Source organism: Cnephaeus nilssonii, assembly GCF_951640355.1.
Source record: "Cnephaeus nilssonii genome assembly, chromosome: 24".
Classification (NCBI taxonomy): Eukaryota; Metazoa; Chordata; class Mammalia; order Chiroptera; family Vespertilionidae; genus Cnephaeus; species Cnephaeus nilssonii.
In genome coordinates, this window is record NC_137095.1 from 3,489,735 (window position 1) to 3,509,220 (window position 19,486).

Here is a 19,486-nt window from a genome sequence, read left to right on the forward strand (position 1 = left end):
ACACACAGGGGATGATGACATCAGTGTGGTCCCTGGGACTAAAAGCAAAGCGGCAGGACACTAACAATGACGTACAAATGAATGAAAGGGGAGTCCATCTCTGATGGTGTCTTTATGATATGACTAGAAGCCCGGTGCACGAAATTCATGCACAGCGGGGGGTTGTCCCTCAGCCCAGCCTGTACCCTCTCCATTCTGGGACTCCTGGAGGGATGTCCGACTGCCCGTATAGGCCCGATCCTGGTGGGATCGGGCCTAAACGGGCAGTCGGACATCCCTCTCACAATCCAGTACTGCTGGCTCCCAACTGCTTGCCTGCCTGCCTTCCTGATTGCCCCTAACCGCTTCTGCCTGCCAGCCTGATCGCCCCCTAACCACTCCACTGCCAGCCTGGTTGATGCTTAACTGCTCCCCTGCCAGCCTGTTTGCCCCCAACTTCCCTCCTTTGCCATCCTGGTCACCCCTAACTGCCCTCTCCTGCAGGGTTGATCAACTCCAACTGCCCTCCCTTGCAAGCCTGGTCCCTCTCAACTGCCCTCGCTTGCAGGCCTGGTCCCTCACAACTGCCCTCCCTTGCAGGCCGGGTGCCTCCCAACTGCCCTCCCCTGCTGGCCATCTTGTGGTGGCCATCTTGTGTCCACAGGGGGCAGGATCTTTGACCACATGGGGGCAGCTATATTGTGTGTTGCAGTGATGATCAATCTCTATATTACTCTCTTATTAAATAGGATACAGGCCTGGTGCACGGGTGGGGGCCAGCTGGTTTGCCCTGAAGGGTGTCACAGATAAGGGTGGGGGTTCCCTTGGGGTGTGGGGCGGCCTGAGCGAGGGGCCTGTGGTGGTTTGCAGGCCAGCCACGCCCCCTGGCAACCCAAGTGGAGGCCCTGGTATCTGGAATTTATTTTCCTTCTACAATTGAAACTTTGTAGCCTGGAGCGGAGCCAAGCCTGGGGCTCTGGCAGCCATTTCTGTGGCAGTTAATTCACCTTCTACAATTGAAACTTTGTAGCCTTAAGCGGGGGAGCCCGTCCAGGGTGTGCGGAAAGCTTTGCTTCCCCTGTTGCCGCCGGCAACCTTGGCCTACTCTCTCAAGCTCCATTCTGCCGCCATTTGTTTGAATTTGTTTACCTTCTATAATTGAAACTTTGTAGCTTGAGTGGAGGCTTAGGCCTGCAACGGCTATGGAAAGCTTGGCTTGCTCTGTTACCTGGGAAACCTTGTTCTCTGTGGCTGTAGCCATCTTGGATTGGGGTTAATTTGCATAGTCGCCCTGATTGGTTGGTGGGCGTGGCTTGGCTGGTGGGCGTGGCTTATGTAGCGGAGTGATGGTTAATTTGCATATTACCATTTTATTAGAGAGGATATGGGGAATTTTAGGATAATTTCTAACAGGATGGGTTGCTGTGGTGCTACATGACAAGTGTAGAGCTTAGAGGCCATATATGTGCCCACCTGCCATTTCTTGTTGAGGGCTGACCCAGTGAACACTAGGAATGAGACAGCATACATCAGTGTCACCGGCACTTGAAAATCCCCACCGGCATGGGGCAAGGAGAAGAGAGAAGGGTGAGAGAGAAATGTATTCCAGAGGTGGTGAACAAGAGTTTTGGGAAAGAAGCTGATTAGAAAACACCCTGTCCTCCTCATGGCTCATTTGTGTTACCAGTGAAGTTGTGCCTCTGGGAATAAGGTGTGTGAGACAAGTGTGGATCAAAGAACTATGGGCAGCAGGTAATGCAGAGTGATGGCCTCAGCAAACTGGCCTCAACAAACTTGGAGTCAGAAGTGCAATGGGCATTACCATGTTGTTTGGTGTCTTGGAGGGACCATTTGGAGGACAACATGGGTATTGCCTGACAAGACCAGAGTCAAATCCATCACATTCCCATATGCGCAACATCTCCTTCTACCCTATGTTCCTGACACCAACTATTATTGAAAGGGGGCAGTGTGACTCCTATTTGAGGATGAGAGCACAGGTAACTTGTATCTGTTCATCTGCCTTTATTGTTGTGGGAAGACACAGCATCAGTAAGAATATAAGGAGAGATCGACTTAATGGGACCAAGGGCTGCTTTTTTCTCTGATGTGGGGAGTAGGGGAGCATATGCATGTGCAGGGTGGGTAGTATGGCAGACTTGGAATCTCACGAGAGAATCTTATCATGGGATGTGCTGTGCCCATTATGACAGAATATGAACTTTGAGGACGTGGCCATTGCCTTCTGTCAGGAGGAGTGGGAGATCCTTGATGAGGCTCAGAGAGGTCTGTACTGTGATGTGATGCTGGAAATGTTTGCACTTGTATCATTCATAGGTAAGACCTTCACATTCTCCCAGTGTCCTGATGTGATGCCCACTCGTTATTTTTTCCCCAGACTTAGCACTCTCTCTCTCAAAGACAGACCATGGGCTCAGCTCATTTCCCCCACTGTCTTGTCAAATGGGCTGTGGCTGCCAGTGCTGAGCTGTGCAGAGAGCCCTGAGCAATAGACTCCAGGAACCTCCCTGACACCAGTTGCCTCAGAAACTGCAGGAAGTGTCTGGGTGTCAGCAGTCTTACAGACCGCTTAATGGGTCCCTCCTGTTCTTCCACTCCAGGGAGGGTGACTCTATTCAGATCCACGGCTTCCAATTCTGCACCTTTCCTGTCGATAAAGACCCCGTGTCAGTTATCTTCTTTACATACATGAATCAGGGGCTGTTCTTGTAAGACCCTCCAATTATTGTTTGTAATATTACCTTCCCTGGATACTATTGCAAGCTGAATGCTATGGGCAAGTGATGGCAGCTCACCTCTGTTGTCTTTTCATTGATACTCAGAATATTTAGTTTGTACATACTTCTAGAAAAGGAGGTGCAGGGAGAAACCTGGGTTTCTCCAGGATGAACATGCAGGATGGTCCTAGAGGATGCTTAGCCCGGCTGAGTAGCAACTGGGGGGAGGTATGACGTAAGGATGGTGTTCAGATTATACCAGAAACCTGCTCCTGTCCAACAGTGTTTGGTGCAGGTTCCAATGGGCACACCTCATTTGTACCTTTCTTTTCCACACTTGACACTTTGCTGACTTGTCATTTCATCGGTGGCTTCCTAGCATTGTCTACCTTCGCCTTTGTGTCCTTTTTACATCACCTATTCCTCTGCACATCTCTTTCTGCAGTATACTACTACATGGACCTATGCATGTGTTATAAGGAGAACATTCATGCTTAAATTCCCCTCAAACACCAGCTACTTGTTTATTGAATTTTACTTGTAACCAACCTTCTGCACAGCGTGCCCATGTCACCAGCAGAGAAGATCTACTGAATGCTGTTAGCAGCAGAATGAGCTGGACAGTCCGCTTCTCTTCCGTGTGGTGCTTGCCATGTTTTTGCTCTATTTCTGTTGAAGTCTTTCTTGTTTTGTGATCTTCAGTGGTCAAGAACTTCACAGTTGCATCTTATTAGTTCATCTTTCAGGTCTTCTATTTTCAGCCAGTTGCATGAGACCAATGTATTATGTGCAACACAGTTTTATAAAAGGACTTCCCTCTGTCACCACAGTCAGCATTCATTTCCGCATCATTCCTCTGTTTTCAGGTCCTTGGCATAAAATGGATGATGGAGAGGCCTACTCTGAACACAGTGTATCTGTAGGAGACTCTCAGGTCAGGGCTTCCAAGACAGCTGCAGCCACCCAGAGGACCCATCTGTGTACGCCGTGCTTCTCGGTGTTAAAATATATTTTGCACCTGACTGAGTTACAAGTGGCATACTTTGAGAAGAGTGTGTCCTTAAGTGATGCATGTGTGAGATACTTGTGTTTCAGTGCAAACCCTCACCAGCAGCAGAAGGATGCCTGTGGAGAGAAGCCCTGGAAAGAAGATATGGAGAGAGCTTCGCGTGTGACAACTTGCTGGTTTTACTTCTCTGGGGTGCCTGAAGCTAGTACTGAGGCTGGGGTGGACTCCGCAGCCACCACAGGGCTTCTCCAGCACCAGGCCACTCTGAACACTGAGGAGCCACACAGTAACAATGAGAGTTCACAGGAATGTCTCAGTGGAAAAAGACATCACCAGTGGGTTGAATGTGAAACAGCTGCCAGCCAGAAACAGAAAGTTGCTTATCAGAAAGGTCTCTGCTCTGGAGATATGATTAATGAGTCTAATAAATGTGGGAAAGTCTTCAGACAAATATTTAACCACCTACAACATGGGAGAGTTCATACTGTACAAAAGCCTTGTGAGTGTACTGATTGTGGGAAGGTCTTCAGTGAAAGCCCAGCTCTCATTAAACACAACAGAGTTCACATTAGAAAAAAGCTGCATAAGTGCAGTGACTGTGGGAAGTCCTTCAGTCAAAGGTCTACCCTCATTATACACCACAGAGTTCACACTGGAGAAACGCCATATGAGTGTAGTGAATGTGGTAAGCATTTCAGTCAAAGGTCTCACCTCAATGTACACCACAGAGTTCACACTGGAGAAAAGCCATATGAGTGTAATGAATGTGGAAAGCATTTCAGTGAAAGGGCTTCCCTCACTAAACACCGCAGAGTTGACACTGGAGAAAAGCCATAAATGTGCAGGGAATGGTTTATTTTTCTCGCTTTTTATAAGAACACTTAAGGGGCTCTATGAGACCCTTTCCATGAATGTAAACCCCTTTTATGGGAACATACACTCTGCTAGATTCCTCATAAATTTGAGGTACAAGTGAGACTTGAAGGAGCTGCATTGTACTTGCTAACATGCCCAAACCTACCACCCAAATGATGTCACTGTCTCTTTGTCGCTGAAGAGATTTCACCTCTAACACCTGACTCACCTGAGGAGTGAGCATCGGTCACCATCCCTGGGTGCTCAGGGGAATGTATTCTGTGTTCTCACTTCTGCTGGAAGTAATTATGGTTCCTCCACGCTCTTGGCAGTATCTTCATTCATTTTTCTGTGACGAGAAAATGGACCTGACCCAGGATTCATCCCAAGCACCCCTTCTCAGCTAAGAAGTGCCACCTCTTTCATGGACATAGTGGTACGCACATTATGGTTTGATAAATTTTGGGGGATTCTTATTCACCAACCTGCAAACCCCTTATTCTCCTGTTCTCTAGTTTAGAATCTTTTTAAAGGTATTTTTACATTTGTACCTTTAATTTTGGTTTTATTCATTGCCACAGATGATTTGCAAACACAAATGTGATCTTTCAGCATGTAGAGATGAATAGCTATTGTGTTTATCCAAAACTGTATGTGGTTTGAAAGAGACAACATAATGTCCGGAAATCACTTTCTGTCGAATGTTGGCTTATTACTTATTGCAGCCCGTGGCCTTAAAGGAAAGGCCACTTGACTTTGTGCATTTAATTTTCAGCCTAGTGCCTTGATTATTGGTGAGGGCAAAGGTCAGTCTGAAGAGGAGACCTTTGCTCTGCTTCTGTGACCAATATGAACCATGTTCTCTGTTCACAGTATGTAATACATCAGCCTCAGCAATGTTTAGGGAACCTGCTCTCCATGTACTGCCAAGGAGACAAGTGCGAGGAAGTATGACATTTCATAGGCTGGTGTCATTTGTTGTAAGTCTCTGAGGAAGAATCACAATGAGGACAGAAACACTGTTTCAATAGTGAGTGGGAAAGCCTGCAGGAAATTAGGTGACAAGTGTCTCTTCTGAACATAAGGCCACAGATGTTCTGGGGACTGTGGCTTGTGTGGCCTTTATGTACAGACATTACAGGACCTCCAAAACTGTTCCGTGTAGCTGACGTCATAGGCAGAATAATCTAATGGTGTTGTGTATTCCCTGGCCGCTCTAGGGTGTTCACATAATGTAGTTGCTCAACAGGCAAGAAGTCAAAGGTAGCGGAAGGATAACCCTGAAATCTGTCCCAGGATGTCTTTTGTATGTAGTCAGCATTCCTATTGAATTTGATGGCAATAGGTTTTTATATGATATAATTTTATGATTTCAGAGAGAGAGAGTGAAAAAGGGAGAGAGATCAATGAGAGAGAATGATTGATCAGCTGCCTCCTGCATGCCCAACTTTGGGGATCCAGCCTACAAGCTGGGCATGTGCCCTGACCTGGAATCAAACTAGTGGCTTTCCGTTAATGTGATCACGCCCAAGAAAATGAGGCACAGTGGCCATGGAGAGTTTATATTTTGTGTTCTTCTTTATTAATTATTGTATTATTTTCAGTAGCAACAGCATTAAACCTACTTTGCCACACCCTGGATTTACCTCCAGTCCTTTTGTAATCTTTCTGCCTCCAGCCCTCCATGCAGGCACTGATTTACCTTCCTGTACAATAGAGTAGTTCATATATTTCATTATTTTATTGGTATTAAAAAGTATATTCTCTTTAAGAAACACTGTCTTCCTTCATGCTACACAGATATTTTGAGATTCGACACTAATGTTTATGTAAATATTTATTTCCAGGAAATATTGTATTCTATCGGTAACCACTTTAACTATTGAGCTGCCTATGGTTTCAGTGATTTCTATGTTTGGGGTTTTATAAATAAAACAGTTGGGAATATTGTGTTGAGTTCTTTCTACAGGTGTATGTGTCACTTACCAAACTGTTCCAGTGTCAGTGAATGTGTTATATTTTAACATCTGGGGAACTGTGATCTAAAATGGTCAATCACTGTGCCTCCCGACCCACCCACAGTAATGAAAATTCCATTTTTCTGCAACCCTGCCAGCACATGTGAAGGTTCATCTTTTTAAATATGAGCCCTATCAGCGAGTATTGTTAACTTGCTTTTGTTTTCATTCCATTTCTGTAAAAATGTTTGATGGTGATCATTTCTCATGCATTTCTTTACATTGTCTTTATCTCCTTTGTTAAAATATCTGCTCAGTATTTTTGTCTACTGTAAAGTCAATTCATTATCCTAACCAATAGGAGGATAGTGCAGCCTCTAAGACATATGTTTGAATTTCACTCATTCCTCAATGACTCCAGTGACTTCTTTGCCATATGGAATTCTTGCTTTTGATTTCTAAAAACAATATACTTTTTCTCAATTTTTACCCTCTGTACTATTTACAGCCCACTTGTGCCATACACTTAAAAGTTTAATCTGCATTGTTAACATCCTCCACCAGTGTTCTTTAAGTCTAAGCATTTAATAATTCATTAAGTGAAGTCTAGGTTAGCAGTAGTTGACAATTTCACCACATTCAAACTGTCAAAATGATGGCATAGCACATGGACATAAGATAATTCAGTAGTACATCATTATATTTTACTGGTGACCAGGTACATGGATGCGTGCACATTGAAATTAAATTAATCCGGAAGTGTGTGGTGGGGCGGGACTTGGTGAGATCGGCCCCACACTCCCTAGTGCCAACCTCTCACAGTCCCTCCTTGGCCGGCGGTGCCGACGCTTGAAGGGCATCTGTGTAATGTGTGGGGTCCCTCAGCCACTGGTTTGATTCCAGGGCAGGGCACATGCCTTCCTGAATCCCCTGGAGTGGTCGTGCAGGAGGTAGATGATTGCTGTTTCTCTCCTTCTCCCTTTCAAAATGAGGGCCTGGCCTGTGGACATTGGGCTGAGACAGGCTCTCCGACATCCCCCGAGGTGTCCTGGTTTTCGAGAGGGCAGTTCTTGGGTGACACAACCCAGGATCAGGCTCCCTCCTCTCTGGTTCTGGGGTGCGTTACCTGGGAACCACTGCTGTCAAATAACCACAACTCACTGGGCAGCTCTTGTGTTGAGCGTCTGCCCCCTAGTGGTCAATGCAGGTCATAGCTACCTGTCAGGAAGTTGGGCGGTTGCTTAGCCTTTCATATAAATAGATTTTTAGCATACTGATACAGTAGCAATGAATGTGCTCAAGAACATTCATAATTAAGCAGCTGAATAATTGGAAACATAAGTTTTAAACATTTTTTAAAGTTTGATATATGTGTAATTGATTTAAAACAAGCTGTAATATATATATATATATATATATATATATATATATATATATATATATATATATATATCCCCAGTGTATGAATTCGTGCATGCATCATCATCTTCTTCTCCTTCCCCTTCTTCATCATCCATGTCAGGAACCAAGTAGTACTATAAAGGATTTGGCCAAATGTCATCTTTGATGACCTCTCCTTTCTCATCGGCACCTGCATCAGAATGGTCAGTAAACCAGGTCAAGAAGCTTTCTGGTTCCCCATGCTGTCTCTTCCTGCTGGCTTTATTCTGTGTTTGACTTGAACGTTTCGTCACATCCTTTCCAGATTTCCATGTGATGTCAGTGGACTTTGAAGATGGATCACCACTCTCATTCAGATGAAACTCTTTGGAGAGAAATTTATTTTCAAAGTAAGGATTTTCATCACAATAAAATCTATTCTGTAACCTGTTTTAATATCTTCAAATTCTCTCACTTCAACTCTTGTTAAGTAATGCAGCACCTCTTTATTCTCTTCCCCAAGCAGTGCAGACACTTGCGGATGGTTGACAAATGTTGTTATCCCAAAATTTGGGATTTTGGCGATCAATTCTGACCTCTTCTGAAAAAATGGTTGGCGGAGTTTGTTATAATTCTCTTCTATTTTCAAAATCTCCTCACTGGCTTGTTCATTAAGTCTTTCTATTTCATTTTGTAGTTCATCAATATGTTCAATTGCTTCTTGCTGTTCTTTTTCTCTTTTCAGCACGTCCGGAGGGGTCGGCTTCTTCTCCTGCTTGGGGGCGGGAGCCAGTTTCGGTTTCTTTGTTTGAGGTGGGAGCTAGGACTGGCATTTGGGGGCCATGCTGTGAGGCAAGTCCTAGGATCTGATCAATGGGAAGTCGCCATGCTCAAAGGTGCGCTGAGCACTCACTTTTTCAATTTTTCAAATGAATTTAGGATTTAACCAATAGGAGGGGAGTTCAGCATCTAAGACATCTCTATTCACTTCCCCCATTCCTTAGGGACTCAATTGGTTTCTTTTCCATTTGGAACAATAAAGTATGTTTTGAATACTGGAAGGAAAATTGTTTTTCTCACATTTTATCTTATGCACAATTTAATGCCCACTTGCATGATACACTTTTAAGTTAAATCTATGTTGCTAACATTCTCCAGCATTTATTCCTGGTGGTAAATACTCTCATCATGATTAGTTTCAAAATGACAAAATGTTGGCACTGAACCTGGGCCTGCTAGGATATTTCAGTAGCACATCATTATATTTTATTACAAACACTAGAAGCCCAGTGCACGAAATTCGTGCACGGCGGGGGGTTGTCCCTCAGCCCAGTCTGTACCCTCTCCAATCTGGGACTCCTGGAGGGATGTCCGACTGCCCGTTTAGGCCCGATCCCATCAGTCGGACATCCCTCTCACAATCCAGTACTGCTGGCTCCCAACTGCTTGCCTGCCTGCCTTCCTGATTGCCCCTAACCGCTTCTGCCTGCCAGCCTGATCGCCCCCTAACCACTCCACTGCCAGCCTGGTTGATGCTTAACTGCTCCCCTGCCAGCCTGTTTGCCCCCAACTTCCCTCCTTTGCCATCCTGGTCACCCCTAACTGCCCTCTCCTGCAGGGTTGATCACCTCCAACTGCCCTCCCTTGCAAGCCTGGTCCCTCTCAACAGCCCTCCCTTGCAGGCCTGGTACCTCACAACTGCCCTCCCTTGCAGGCCGGGTGCCTCCCAACTGCCTTCTCCTGCTGGCCATCTTGTAGTGGCCATCTTGTGTCCACATGGGGGCAGGATCTTTGATCACATGGGGGCATCTATATTGTGTGTTGCAGTGATGATCAATCTGTATATTACTCTTTTATTAGATAGGATAGAGGCCTGGTGCACGGGTGGGGGCCAGCTGGTTTGCCCTGAAGGGTGTCCCGGATCAGGTGGGGGTTCCCTTGGGGCGTGGGGCGGCCTGAGCGAGGGGCCTGTGGTGGTTTGCAGGCCGGCCACACCCCCTGGCAACCCAAGCGGAGGCCCTGGTATCTGGAATTTATTTTCCTTCTACAATTGAAACTTTGTAGCCTGGAGCGGAGCCAAGCCTGCTGCTCCCTCCGGGGCGGCAGCCATTTCTGTGGCAGTTAATTCACCTTCTACAATTGAAACTTTGTAGCCTTAAGCAGGTGAGCCCGGCCAGGGTGTGCGGAAAGCTTTGCTTCCCCTGTTGCTGGTGGCAACCCTGGCCTGCTCTTTCAAGCTCCATTCTGCTGCCATTTGTTTGAATTTGTTTACCTTCTATAATTGAAACTGTGTAGCTTGAGTGGAGGCTTAGGCCTGCAACGGCTATGGAAAGCTTGGCTTACTCTGTTACCTGGGAAACCTTGCTCTCTGTGGCTGTAGCCATCTTGGATTGGGGTTAATTTGCATACTCACACTGGTTGGCTGGTGGGCGTGGCTTGGCTGGTGGGCGTGGCTTATGTAGCGGAGTGATGGTTAATTTGCATATTACCATTTTATTAGAGAGGATGCTGGTGCATTAGGTACAAATATACTCAAGAACATTCATGATAAAATAGTAAAATAATGGAAAGTGGCAAGTTTTAATAATTTCTTAAACTTTGATGGAAGTGTAATTGACTTAAACTATACATTCAAAAGTATATTTTTATTGATTTCAGTGAGGAAGGGAGGGGGAATAGAGAAAAAGATGAATGATGAGACAGAATCACGGATAGGCTGACTCCTGCATGCACTACAATATGAATCCAGTCCACCACCTGAGCATGTGTCCTGACCAGGAATTGATCAGTAACCGGCAGGGTCATAGGTTAACACTCAACCACTGAACCACGCTTGCCCGGCTCTCCTAAGATTTTCAGGGATCCCACACAACCTGCAACCAGGGTAGCAATGAGCAGTGGCAGCTCGTCCTGGCCTAACCCCTGAATCTGCGCTCAAGGCCTCCTTTCCTCTGAATGCCCAGTGAGCTACCAGCAGCCTCGCTTTGGCTCATTTATTTCCCACAATGTTTCTACAGAGTCAAAGGAGCCAGCTGTTTCCTGTTCTATCTCTGCTGCTTCCTGTTCTATCATAAGGCCTACGTTTTTTCATTATCCCCAGTTTCAATTGATGTACCCTCTAAATCCTCTGAACTTGGTCAGTGAAATCTTTTCGAACATGAAGTAATGAACTCTAACACTACAGACCAAGGTGAGGTCGACCTGCTCCGGCTGCTTCCTGTTCCTGAACACAGGTATGCCTGGGACATCCTCTACACAACAGACCAAGGCATGATTTTGCTTAGAGGACCTGGGAGAAAACGTGATGGTCTTCACTCAAATTGGTGTTGTTGAATAAAATCAATTTTAACACTCTTCTTTTTTTTCATTGTTTTTTTAGAGAGAGAGGGAGACAGAGACACATCAATGATGAGAGAGAATCATTGATCAGCTCTCTCCTGCATGCACCCTACAGGGATGGAGCTCCCCAACCTAGGCAAGTGCCCTGACTTGGAATCCAACTAGAGATACCTTGTTTCATGGGTCCATGCCCAACCACTGAGCCATGCCATGTGGGCAAACGATCTTTTTTATTGTTGGTTCTATTGCACATAGACCCAATTTCCCCATCCTCATCCCCCTTTGCCTCCCTCTACCCTGCCCCCACCATTTCTAGGCACTCAGGACATTATTGTCTATGTCCATGGACTATGCATATATGTATATACTTATTTTCTTGGTGCATTCCACTTTACTTTGCAGAAAATGAATACAACCAATTGACTAAGCAGCTCCAGAACTGTTAGTGTTCATTAATCAAGAAGTAAACGATATCAGAAGGAACACTTTTCAATTCCTCCCATACACATATTGTAAAGACAACAAACTGCTAACATATGTGACACAGGCTGGTTTCGACACATAGAAAGCCTAAGCAAGAAGGGTAAGTACTGAATATCCACATGGTCAGATCAGGAGCCATGCTCCAGGAGCTAGACTACACTTAGCCTGTTATTCACGCTGCCCGCATACACATTTGCCCTGTGAAGTTCACCGTCCCTTGTCAGACTGAAATCCAAGCGGCTCCTTCCATTTTCAGGCTCATCATTTCCAGGTGGACAATCCACACACAGAAATCCAGACAGCTCCATTCTGCTCGCTCAGCTGTATTTTACATGACATCTCCACCAGCCAGGCTCCAGTTCAAATTCTGTACAGGAAGTTCCCATTGTCGTCAAAGAACTCTCGCCCCCTCTGCACTACCTTGCTGCTGAAGTCCTGCTCACCCAGTTCTCTTGCCTTCAATGCTTGGAGCTCCTTCGCACTTGGCAATGCATCGCTGTCAGTGCCTCTGGCGCCCTCACAACCACTGGTGGAGTACTTCTGCAGCTCTCTGTGCTGACCTTGGGCTGCAGCCACAGGCACAAAGCATTCCTTATCCAGGCTCTGGACTCCTTTATTCCTTCCCATCCGTCTCCTCAGTGTGTTTGTACTCTGAGTATTCGGTTCTGTCACCCTCAGAGCTGTGCTGTGACCGTGGCCTTGGGATGAGGCTTCAGCTCCTGACACAGGGCGGCCTGCAGAAAGCAGCTCCCAAGCAACCCCAGGGCCTGGAAGCTGGCGGAGCGAGTGGGCAAGCCCAGCTTTCTGAAGGACCTTTTGATCCTGCTTCAGTTTCTTCTCCAATGTGGGCACAAACTTGCTGTTTAAAACCCTTCTGATCACATCGGAACTCACATCCAAGCCTTCAGCCAATCTGGGAACTGACCAGGCCTCTGGAAATCCTTCATGTAAATACCGGATCTGCTCCCTGGCTTCCCTGGTCAGAGTCCTGGGCGGGGCCCCTCGGGGCTCCATTTGCCTCTGAATTTTCTGGAACAGGATGGCTTTTTCTGTCATCTCAGGGCGCTGGGGGAGAGAACCAATGACAGAAGCCATGCGTGGGAGCAACATGGGTGGTTGAAGCGTCTCAGCTAAAACAGGGAGCGCCCAGCCCTGGTCTCTGTGTTCATTGCCCTGGGAAATCTAACACCCACAACAGCAGCCCCTGAGCAAGGCGAGCTCTCTAAAAGGCCATGAAATACGTCCCTGGTGAAGGGACCGTGGTCGCATAGGAGGCCAACACCTGCCCCTGCGCTTCTGATGAGGGAAGAAGCTAGGCCCTGCTTCAGGCTGAGGGCCCATGAGGGAGCCGGTACTGTTACAGAAAACTGGAGAGGAACCAAGCAATACTTAGAGAGATGGAGTTACATTTATTACCCGCGGGTCCAGAGGAAAATGTCTCTCAAATTCTGGGCCCCACCATGGAGGAATTTTCTCGATTTATATGTTCCCTAACCAGGATTACAACCAGGACCTCATGGATCATAGATCAGTGCTCAACCATTGAGACACACCAGCTGGGCTATAGTATATATATTTTTTAAATTTAATATGACTTTTTGATCGTTGATGTCTCCCATTTTCGCCTGTGCATATATTCTTTGGGGGATCTCTCCCGGTTCTTCCCACAGCCCTTTCCTGGGAGATCTTCCAGTCTGTTCCAGTTAACCAGGCCTCTCCCCCCATCTTGTCCTTCCCCAGGGCCACTTGCTGAACCACATCACCTTTATTCACCAGTCATTGGCTGGGATGCTAGCCCTCCCCTTGGCGTTTGAGAAAACTACATTACCCAGAAAGCAATGCGACCACGTAGGCGGAGCTAAAGGACACTGTTTCAGTGCATCTGGTTAGGGGCGGGATTTCCGCCTTCCTCCTCCTGGCGGGCATTTTGAATTTTTCAGTTTCTTCCAGGACTCACAGGCTTCAGCCCACTCGTGGTGAGTAGGAGGAGGCCTGGGAGGCAGGGTCCTTGCTGTGCAGGATGTGTCTGAGGCTTGTTGAGCACCATCAGGCCGGGTGGGGCATCCGCGCCTCCCAGACTCCTCTCTGCTCACTGCTTTCTTTCAGCCTGACCCCATTGAACCCTACAGCACCAGGGGAGGGGAGGTCTGAGTATCTGAGATCTGACTGTGGTTCTTCATAGGTTAGATTTAAGGGAAAAACAGTCCTGGAGAGAGGCCTTCACAGCAGGACTCAAGGCTGCCTCTATGAGTGTGGACTGTCAGAGTCTGGGCAGTACTTGATCCTGTTTGAATTTGGCAAGCATTCTCTTGACCACACATGCTGAATCATAAGTAAGAGGGTGAGGAGATGATTACAGATGGCAGGACTGTAGCAGTGCAGGTGTGAGAGTGGTGTGGCAGGAAGAGTGATGAGCACTTAGAGAGGGAGTGTGACTTCATGGCCAGAGCACCGTGACATTGACATAAAAGTGAAAGTAGGGAGAGTCCATTTCTGGTGGAGTCTGGACGATAAAATAAGGGTGATTTTTGGATAATGCCTGGAAAGGGTGATGTTTTGGTGCCACCTGCCATGTTCAGGGCTTGGATGACATTTATGTACCCACTTGCCTTTTGTAGTTGGGGGTGACACACTGATGATCAGGAATGAGAATATACCTCAGTGTTCCCCAGGCTTGAAATTCTCCATGGGCATGGGTAAGAGAGAAGGGTAAGAGAGAAATGGATTATGGAGATGGTGATCTATAAATTTGGAAAATAAGGTGATTAAGAAACAACCTGTCCTCGCCAATGCAAATTTGTGTTACCTTTGAAGTCGTGCCTCTGGGAAAGAAGCAGTGTGAGAGAAGTGTTGTTCAAAGAACTATGTGCAGCAGGTGATACAAAGCTATGGCCTCAGCACTCTGGGATTGTGGTTGTAAGGGTGAAGTTTGACACAATGTTTTTGGTGTCTTTGAGGAACAATCTGAGGGACTACACAGGTATTTCCTGATAAGATCAGTACCAAATCACTCACCCTCCCTGTATGGCCGACATGTCTTCCTACCTTATGTTCTTGACACCCACTCTACTATCAAGAGGAAGTGTGGCGCACATGTGAATCCCAGAGGTCAGTTATCTTCTACCTGCTCAACTGCCTTTATTGTGGGAAGACCAAATATCGGTAGAAATATAACATGACAGTGACTTTCATGGGATGAAGCCCTGGTATCTTCTCTGGTGTGTGGAGTGGAGAGAGCAGAGTGATGTGGAGGGTGGCAATATGACAGAGTTGGGACCTTCGGAGTGAATCAGATTGTGGGCTGTACTGTCCCCATTATGACGGTATATGAACGTTGAGCATGTGGCCATTTTCTTCTCTCAGGAGGAATGGAGACTCCTTGGTGAGCCTCAGAGACTTCTGTACTGCAATGTGATGCTGGAAGTTTTTGCATTTGTATCATCTGTAGGTAAGACCTTCACATTCTCCCAATGTCCTGGGATGATGTTCTCTCTTCCTTTATTCCTCTGATGTAGCTTTCACTCTTCTACAGCCAGACCATGGGCTCTGCTCATTTCCCCCACTGTCCTGTCAGATGTGCTGTGGCTGCCATGGGTGAGGTCTGTGGAGAGCCCTGAGCGAAGGACTCCACAAACATTGCCTCAGACAGTGCAGGATGTGTCTGGGAGTCAGGAGTCTTACAGACAGCTTAATGGGTCCCACCTGCTATTCCTCTCCCTGGCAGGGTGACTGTTTCCAGATCCATGGCTTCCAATTTTACCTCCTTCCTGGAGTCAAAGGTCCTTGGTGACTGCCTGTGCCACGTTATGGTCTTTACTTACATGAACCTTGAGCTGTTCTTACAAGATCACACTTCCGTTGTTTGTAATATTATCTTTCTTAAATATGATTGCAAGCATATGGCTCTAGGCCAGTGCTGGCTGCACATCTCTGTCATATTTCATTAATACTTGGAATATTTCTGTTGTACATACTTGTAGAGAGGAATATGCAGGATGAACCCTGATTTATTTTACAGGGTGAACTTGCAGGATGGTCTCAGAAGAGGCCTGGCACTGTTGAGTTGCAAATGTGGGCTAGATATGGTATAAGGGTGGTGTTTAGATCATACCAAGCACCTGCTCATTTCCATCGGAGTTTAGGCGCAAATACCATGAGCAATAGCACATTTCTTCCTTTTCTCTGCCATACTTGACACTGTGCTGACTTGTCATTTCACCTGTGACCTCCTGGCCTTTGACTACCTTCACCTTGTGGACTTTTTGCATCACCTGTTTCTCTGCATTGCTCCGTCCTCAGTATTCTCTAACATTGACCTCTACATGTGTTATGAGATGTACATACGAGCTTGAATAGTTTTTTAACACCAGCTACTAATTTCTTGAATACTAGAGGCTTGGCGCATGAAATTTGTTCATGGGGTCCCTAGGCCTGGCCAGTGATCAAGACCAGTCAGATTCCCTCCCACCCCACCTCCTCCATCCCTCACTGCATGTGTACTGCCACGGCATGGTTCCCCCCACCTGCCCGCTTCCTCCTTCCCTCGCTCCCTCAGCGCCCTGCTGCTGCCATTGGTCACCTATTATGTTCCGTACCGTCCCCTGGTGGTCAGCTCACGTCATTGCGAACGATTGTTCTCCTGGTTGAACTCACGAGAGGACACTTTACATATTACCTTTGTGCATGTATTTAGAGATATAAATATAGATATAGAGATAGAGATAAGATAGAGATAGATATTCAGAGAGAGAGTGAGAGAAAGAGAGAGAGATTACTTGCAATGAGACATAATCATATTTCAGCACAGCTTTCCGTGTCACCAGCAGACAAACCATGCTGAACACTGTTAGCAGAAGAATGAGCTGACAATCCTGCTTCTCTTCCATGTGGTGCTTGCCATGTGTGTGTCATTTCGTTTGAGGTCTTCCTTGTTTTGTGATCTTCAGTAGCCTGACCTTTATGAAGTGAATTATAAGAGTAAAAAATGTGGGAAATCTTTCAGAGAAATCTTTAACCTCATTCATCATAGAAGTGTTTACACTGTATAAAAGCCATAGGAGTGTAGTGATCATGGGATGTCCACCATCCTGAGGTCCAAACTCATTCCACAACAAAGTCCACACTGGAGAAAAGCTGTATGAGTGTCGTGATTGCAGGATGTCATTCAATCAAAGCACTACCATCACTCCTCACCAGAGAGTTCACACTGGTGAAAACCTCAGGAGTGTAGTGAATGTGGGAAAGCTTTTACCCATAATAATCACCTCCTTATCCACAGGAGAGTTCACACTGGAGAAAAGCCATGAGCATAATGACTGTGGGAAGTCATTTACACACAGGTTTACCCTCATTCAACACCACAGAGTTCACAGTGGAGAAAAGCCCTAAGAGTGTAGTGACTGTAGGAAGTCCTTTAGGCAACGCAGTAACTTCACTCAATACCAGAGAGTTCACAGTGGTGCAAAACCTTATGAGTGTAGTGAATGTGGGAAATCTTTTACCTGCAATAATCACCACCTTATCCACAAGAGAGTTCACATTGGAGAAAAGCTATATGCGTGTACTGATTATGGGAAGTTTGTAATCCTTATTAATATCCGTGGTGTAAATGCTCTCATCCTTCTGAGGTTAAAACAGCCAAAATGATTTTGAACATGGACATGATAATATATTTCAGTAATACATTATTATATTTTATTTTCAATATGCTGATTCAGAAGCACCAAATATGTTCAAAACTTATCACAATAAAAAAGTAAAATTATTGGGAAGCACCAAGATTAAAACTTTTCTAAAGATTGATTTAAGTAGAATTTATTTAAAATGGACATTAAAAATATACATTTTGGTGTTACTCTGCATGCATGCATTGCTGATACCCAGTTCCTACTGACCTTATCAGAGCTTCATTCTCGGCCTATAAAATAATTGATGCAATAATACAGTCTGACAGGGATATAGCTTACTTTAAATATTTCCTTGGAAAAAGAGACACTTTTGAAATCCCATGAATGCTATTCTAGCCTTCCACTACTCTCTAAGTCATCATGATGGTTTTAGTATCTATCTGTTCTCAGGTACATTATTGGGTTGTTACTTAAAATATCACATATGTGTGACCGAGGCCAAACAGCTAAGTGGGTCAACGAATAATTTCAATAACGGATGATTGCAAGTTCCAACCCTGGTCACATCAATTATAAGAGTTAATCAAAGAATGTAGAAAATTAATGGAACAAAAAATAAATGTCTCTCCCCCCCCCCCCCCCACTCTCTCTCTCCCTCTTTCTCTCTCTCTCTATCTTTCTCCAGACAGTCCTCTTGTTACTTCGGACTCGACATATGTCGTTTTGTGTTTACGTCGCCATCTGCAATTTATTTATATTAAAAAAAAGTTCTGTCATTCGATGTAAGGCGTTTGCACGAAGTTCACCCGTGAACTAGTTGGCCAGCGGAGTGGATGAATAAGTCATCACGTGGAGCTATACAAGGAAGACGCTGTCATTCAGTCGCCTTTTATAAGCCATTTGGATTGTGCTTCATTCGCTCTCTTTTGTTTGTATTGTTATTTTGAACACTTTTTGCCCGTCCTTATGGCTCCTAAGCATAAGGCAGATTCTTCTGATGGCAGTGCTACAAAAAGAAGGAAAGCCCTCACAATGGAAGTGAAAGGAGAAATAATAAGACGCTCAGAAAAGGGAGAAACACGTACAAACATCGGCCGGTTGTTTGGCAAAAGTCCTACAAATGTCTCAACAATCATCGATGATCAAAAGCGTATACTTGAACATGTGAAAGGATCTGCTCCTATGAAATCAACTGTGATTACAGAGCAGCATAGTGGTCTTATTATTGAGATGGAAAGATTATTAGTGCTTTGGCTGGATGAGCAGCATCGATGGCGTATCCCAGTTAGCCAGATGTTGATTCAGGAGAAGGCTGAAAGATTGTTTGAGGCCTTGAAAAAAGAAAAGGGGGAAGGGAGTGAAAGTGAAGAGTTTGTGGCTTGCAAAGGTTGGTTTATGCATTTTAAGGCTCGTGCTAATTTGCATAATCTTAAGGTGCCAGGGGAAGCTGCTACTGATGATGCTAAAGCAGCAGGTGATTTTCCTAGTGCGTTGGCTGAGATCATTAGGGAGGGGGGTTACTGTGATCAACAAGTGTTTCATGTGGCTGAGACAGGCTTGTTCTGGAAGCATATGCCTACACGTACGTACATTGCCAAGAATGAGAAGGCAGCATCATGCCATAAAGCCAGCAAAGAGAGATTGAGTTTGCTACTTGGGGCTAATGCTGCTGGTGACTTCAAGCTGAAGCCCTTGGTGTGTCTGGCCGAGAATCCAAGGGCAATCAAGGGCATATGGAAGGGTCTACTACCTGTCATCTGGAAATCTAACAAGAAGGCATTGGTGACACTTAGCGTATTTGAGGACTGGTTCACCAACCATTTTGTGCCAGAAGTCAAGGACTACTGTGCTTCAAGGGGGCTGCCCTTTAAGGTGTTGCTAGTGCTGGACAGTGCCCCTTGTCACCCTGCCAATTTGAATGACTTTCATCCAAATGTCAAGGTGGTTTACCTTCCACCTAGCACCACCTCCCTTTTACAGCCTATGGGCCAAGGTGTCATTGCCTCTTTCAAGGCCTACTACCTCCGAAGGACATTTGCTATGGCTTTTAGGGCAACAGAGAAGGATAAAGAGTTGACTCTCAATGACTTTTGGAAATCTTACAATGTTCTTGCTGCT

The 19,486-nt window shown here is 45.8% G+C and overlaps 1 protein-coding gene and 1 pseudogene across 2 annotated transcripts in view; both read right to left on the reverse strand.

The window, feature by feature from the left end:
* The window catches only part of LOC307094820 (protein SET-like), a 671,772-nt pseudogene extending 663,009 nt beyond the window's left edge, over window positions 1-8,763 (reverse strand). Inside the window, exon 1 of the transcript in view lies at window positions 8,026-8,763. The product of the transcript in view is annotated as a protein SET-like (transcript). The remainder of the gene's footprint in view (window positions 1-8,025) is intronic.
* Window positions 8,764-12,101: 3,338 nt separating this feature from the next.
* On the reverse strand, window positions 12,102-12,797 carry LOC307095055 (neugrin-like; the record flags this gene model as incomplete). The annotated part of the gene is made up of 1 exon (XM_079764220.1): window positions 12,102-12,797. One exon carries the CDS (start codon window positions 12,795-12,797, stop codon window positions 12,102-12,104), a length of 696 nt encoding a protein of 231 aa, XP_079620346.1.
* Between the last annotated feature and the right edge of the window lie 6,689 nt (window positions 12,798-19,486).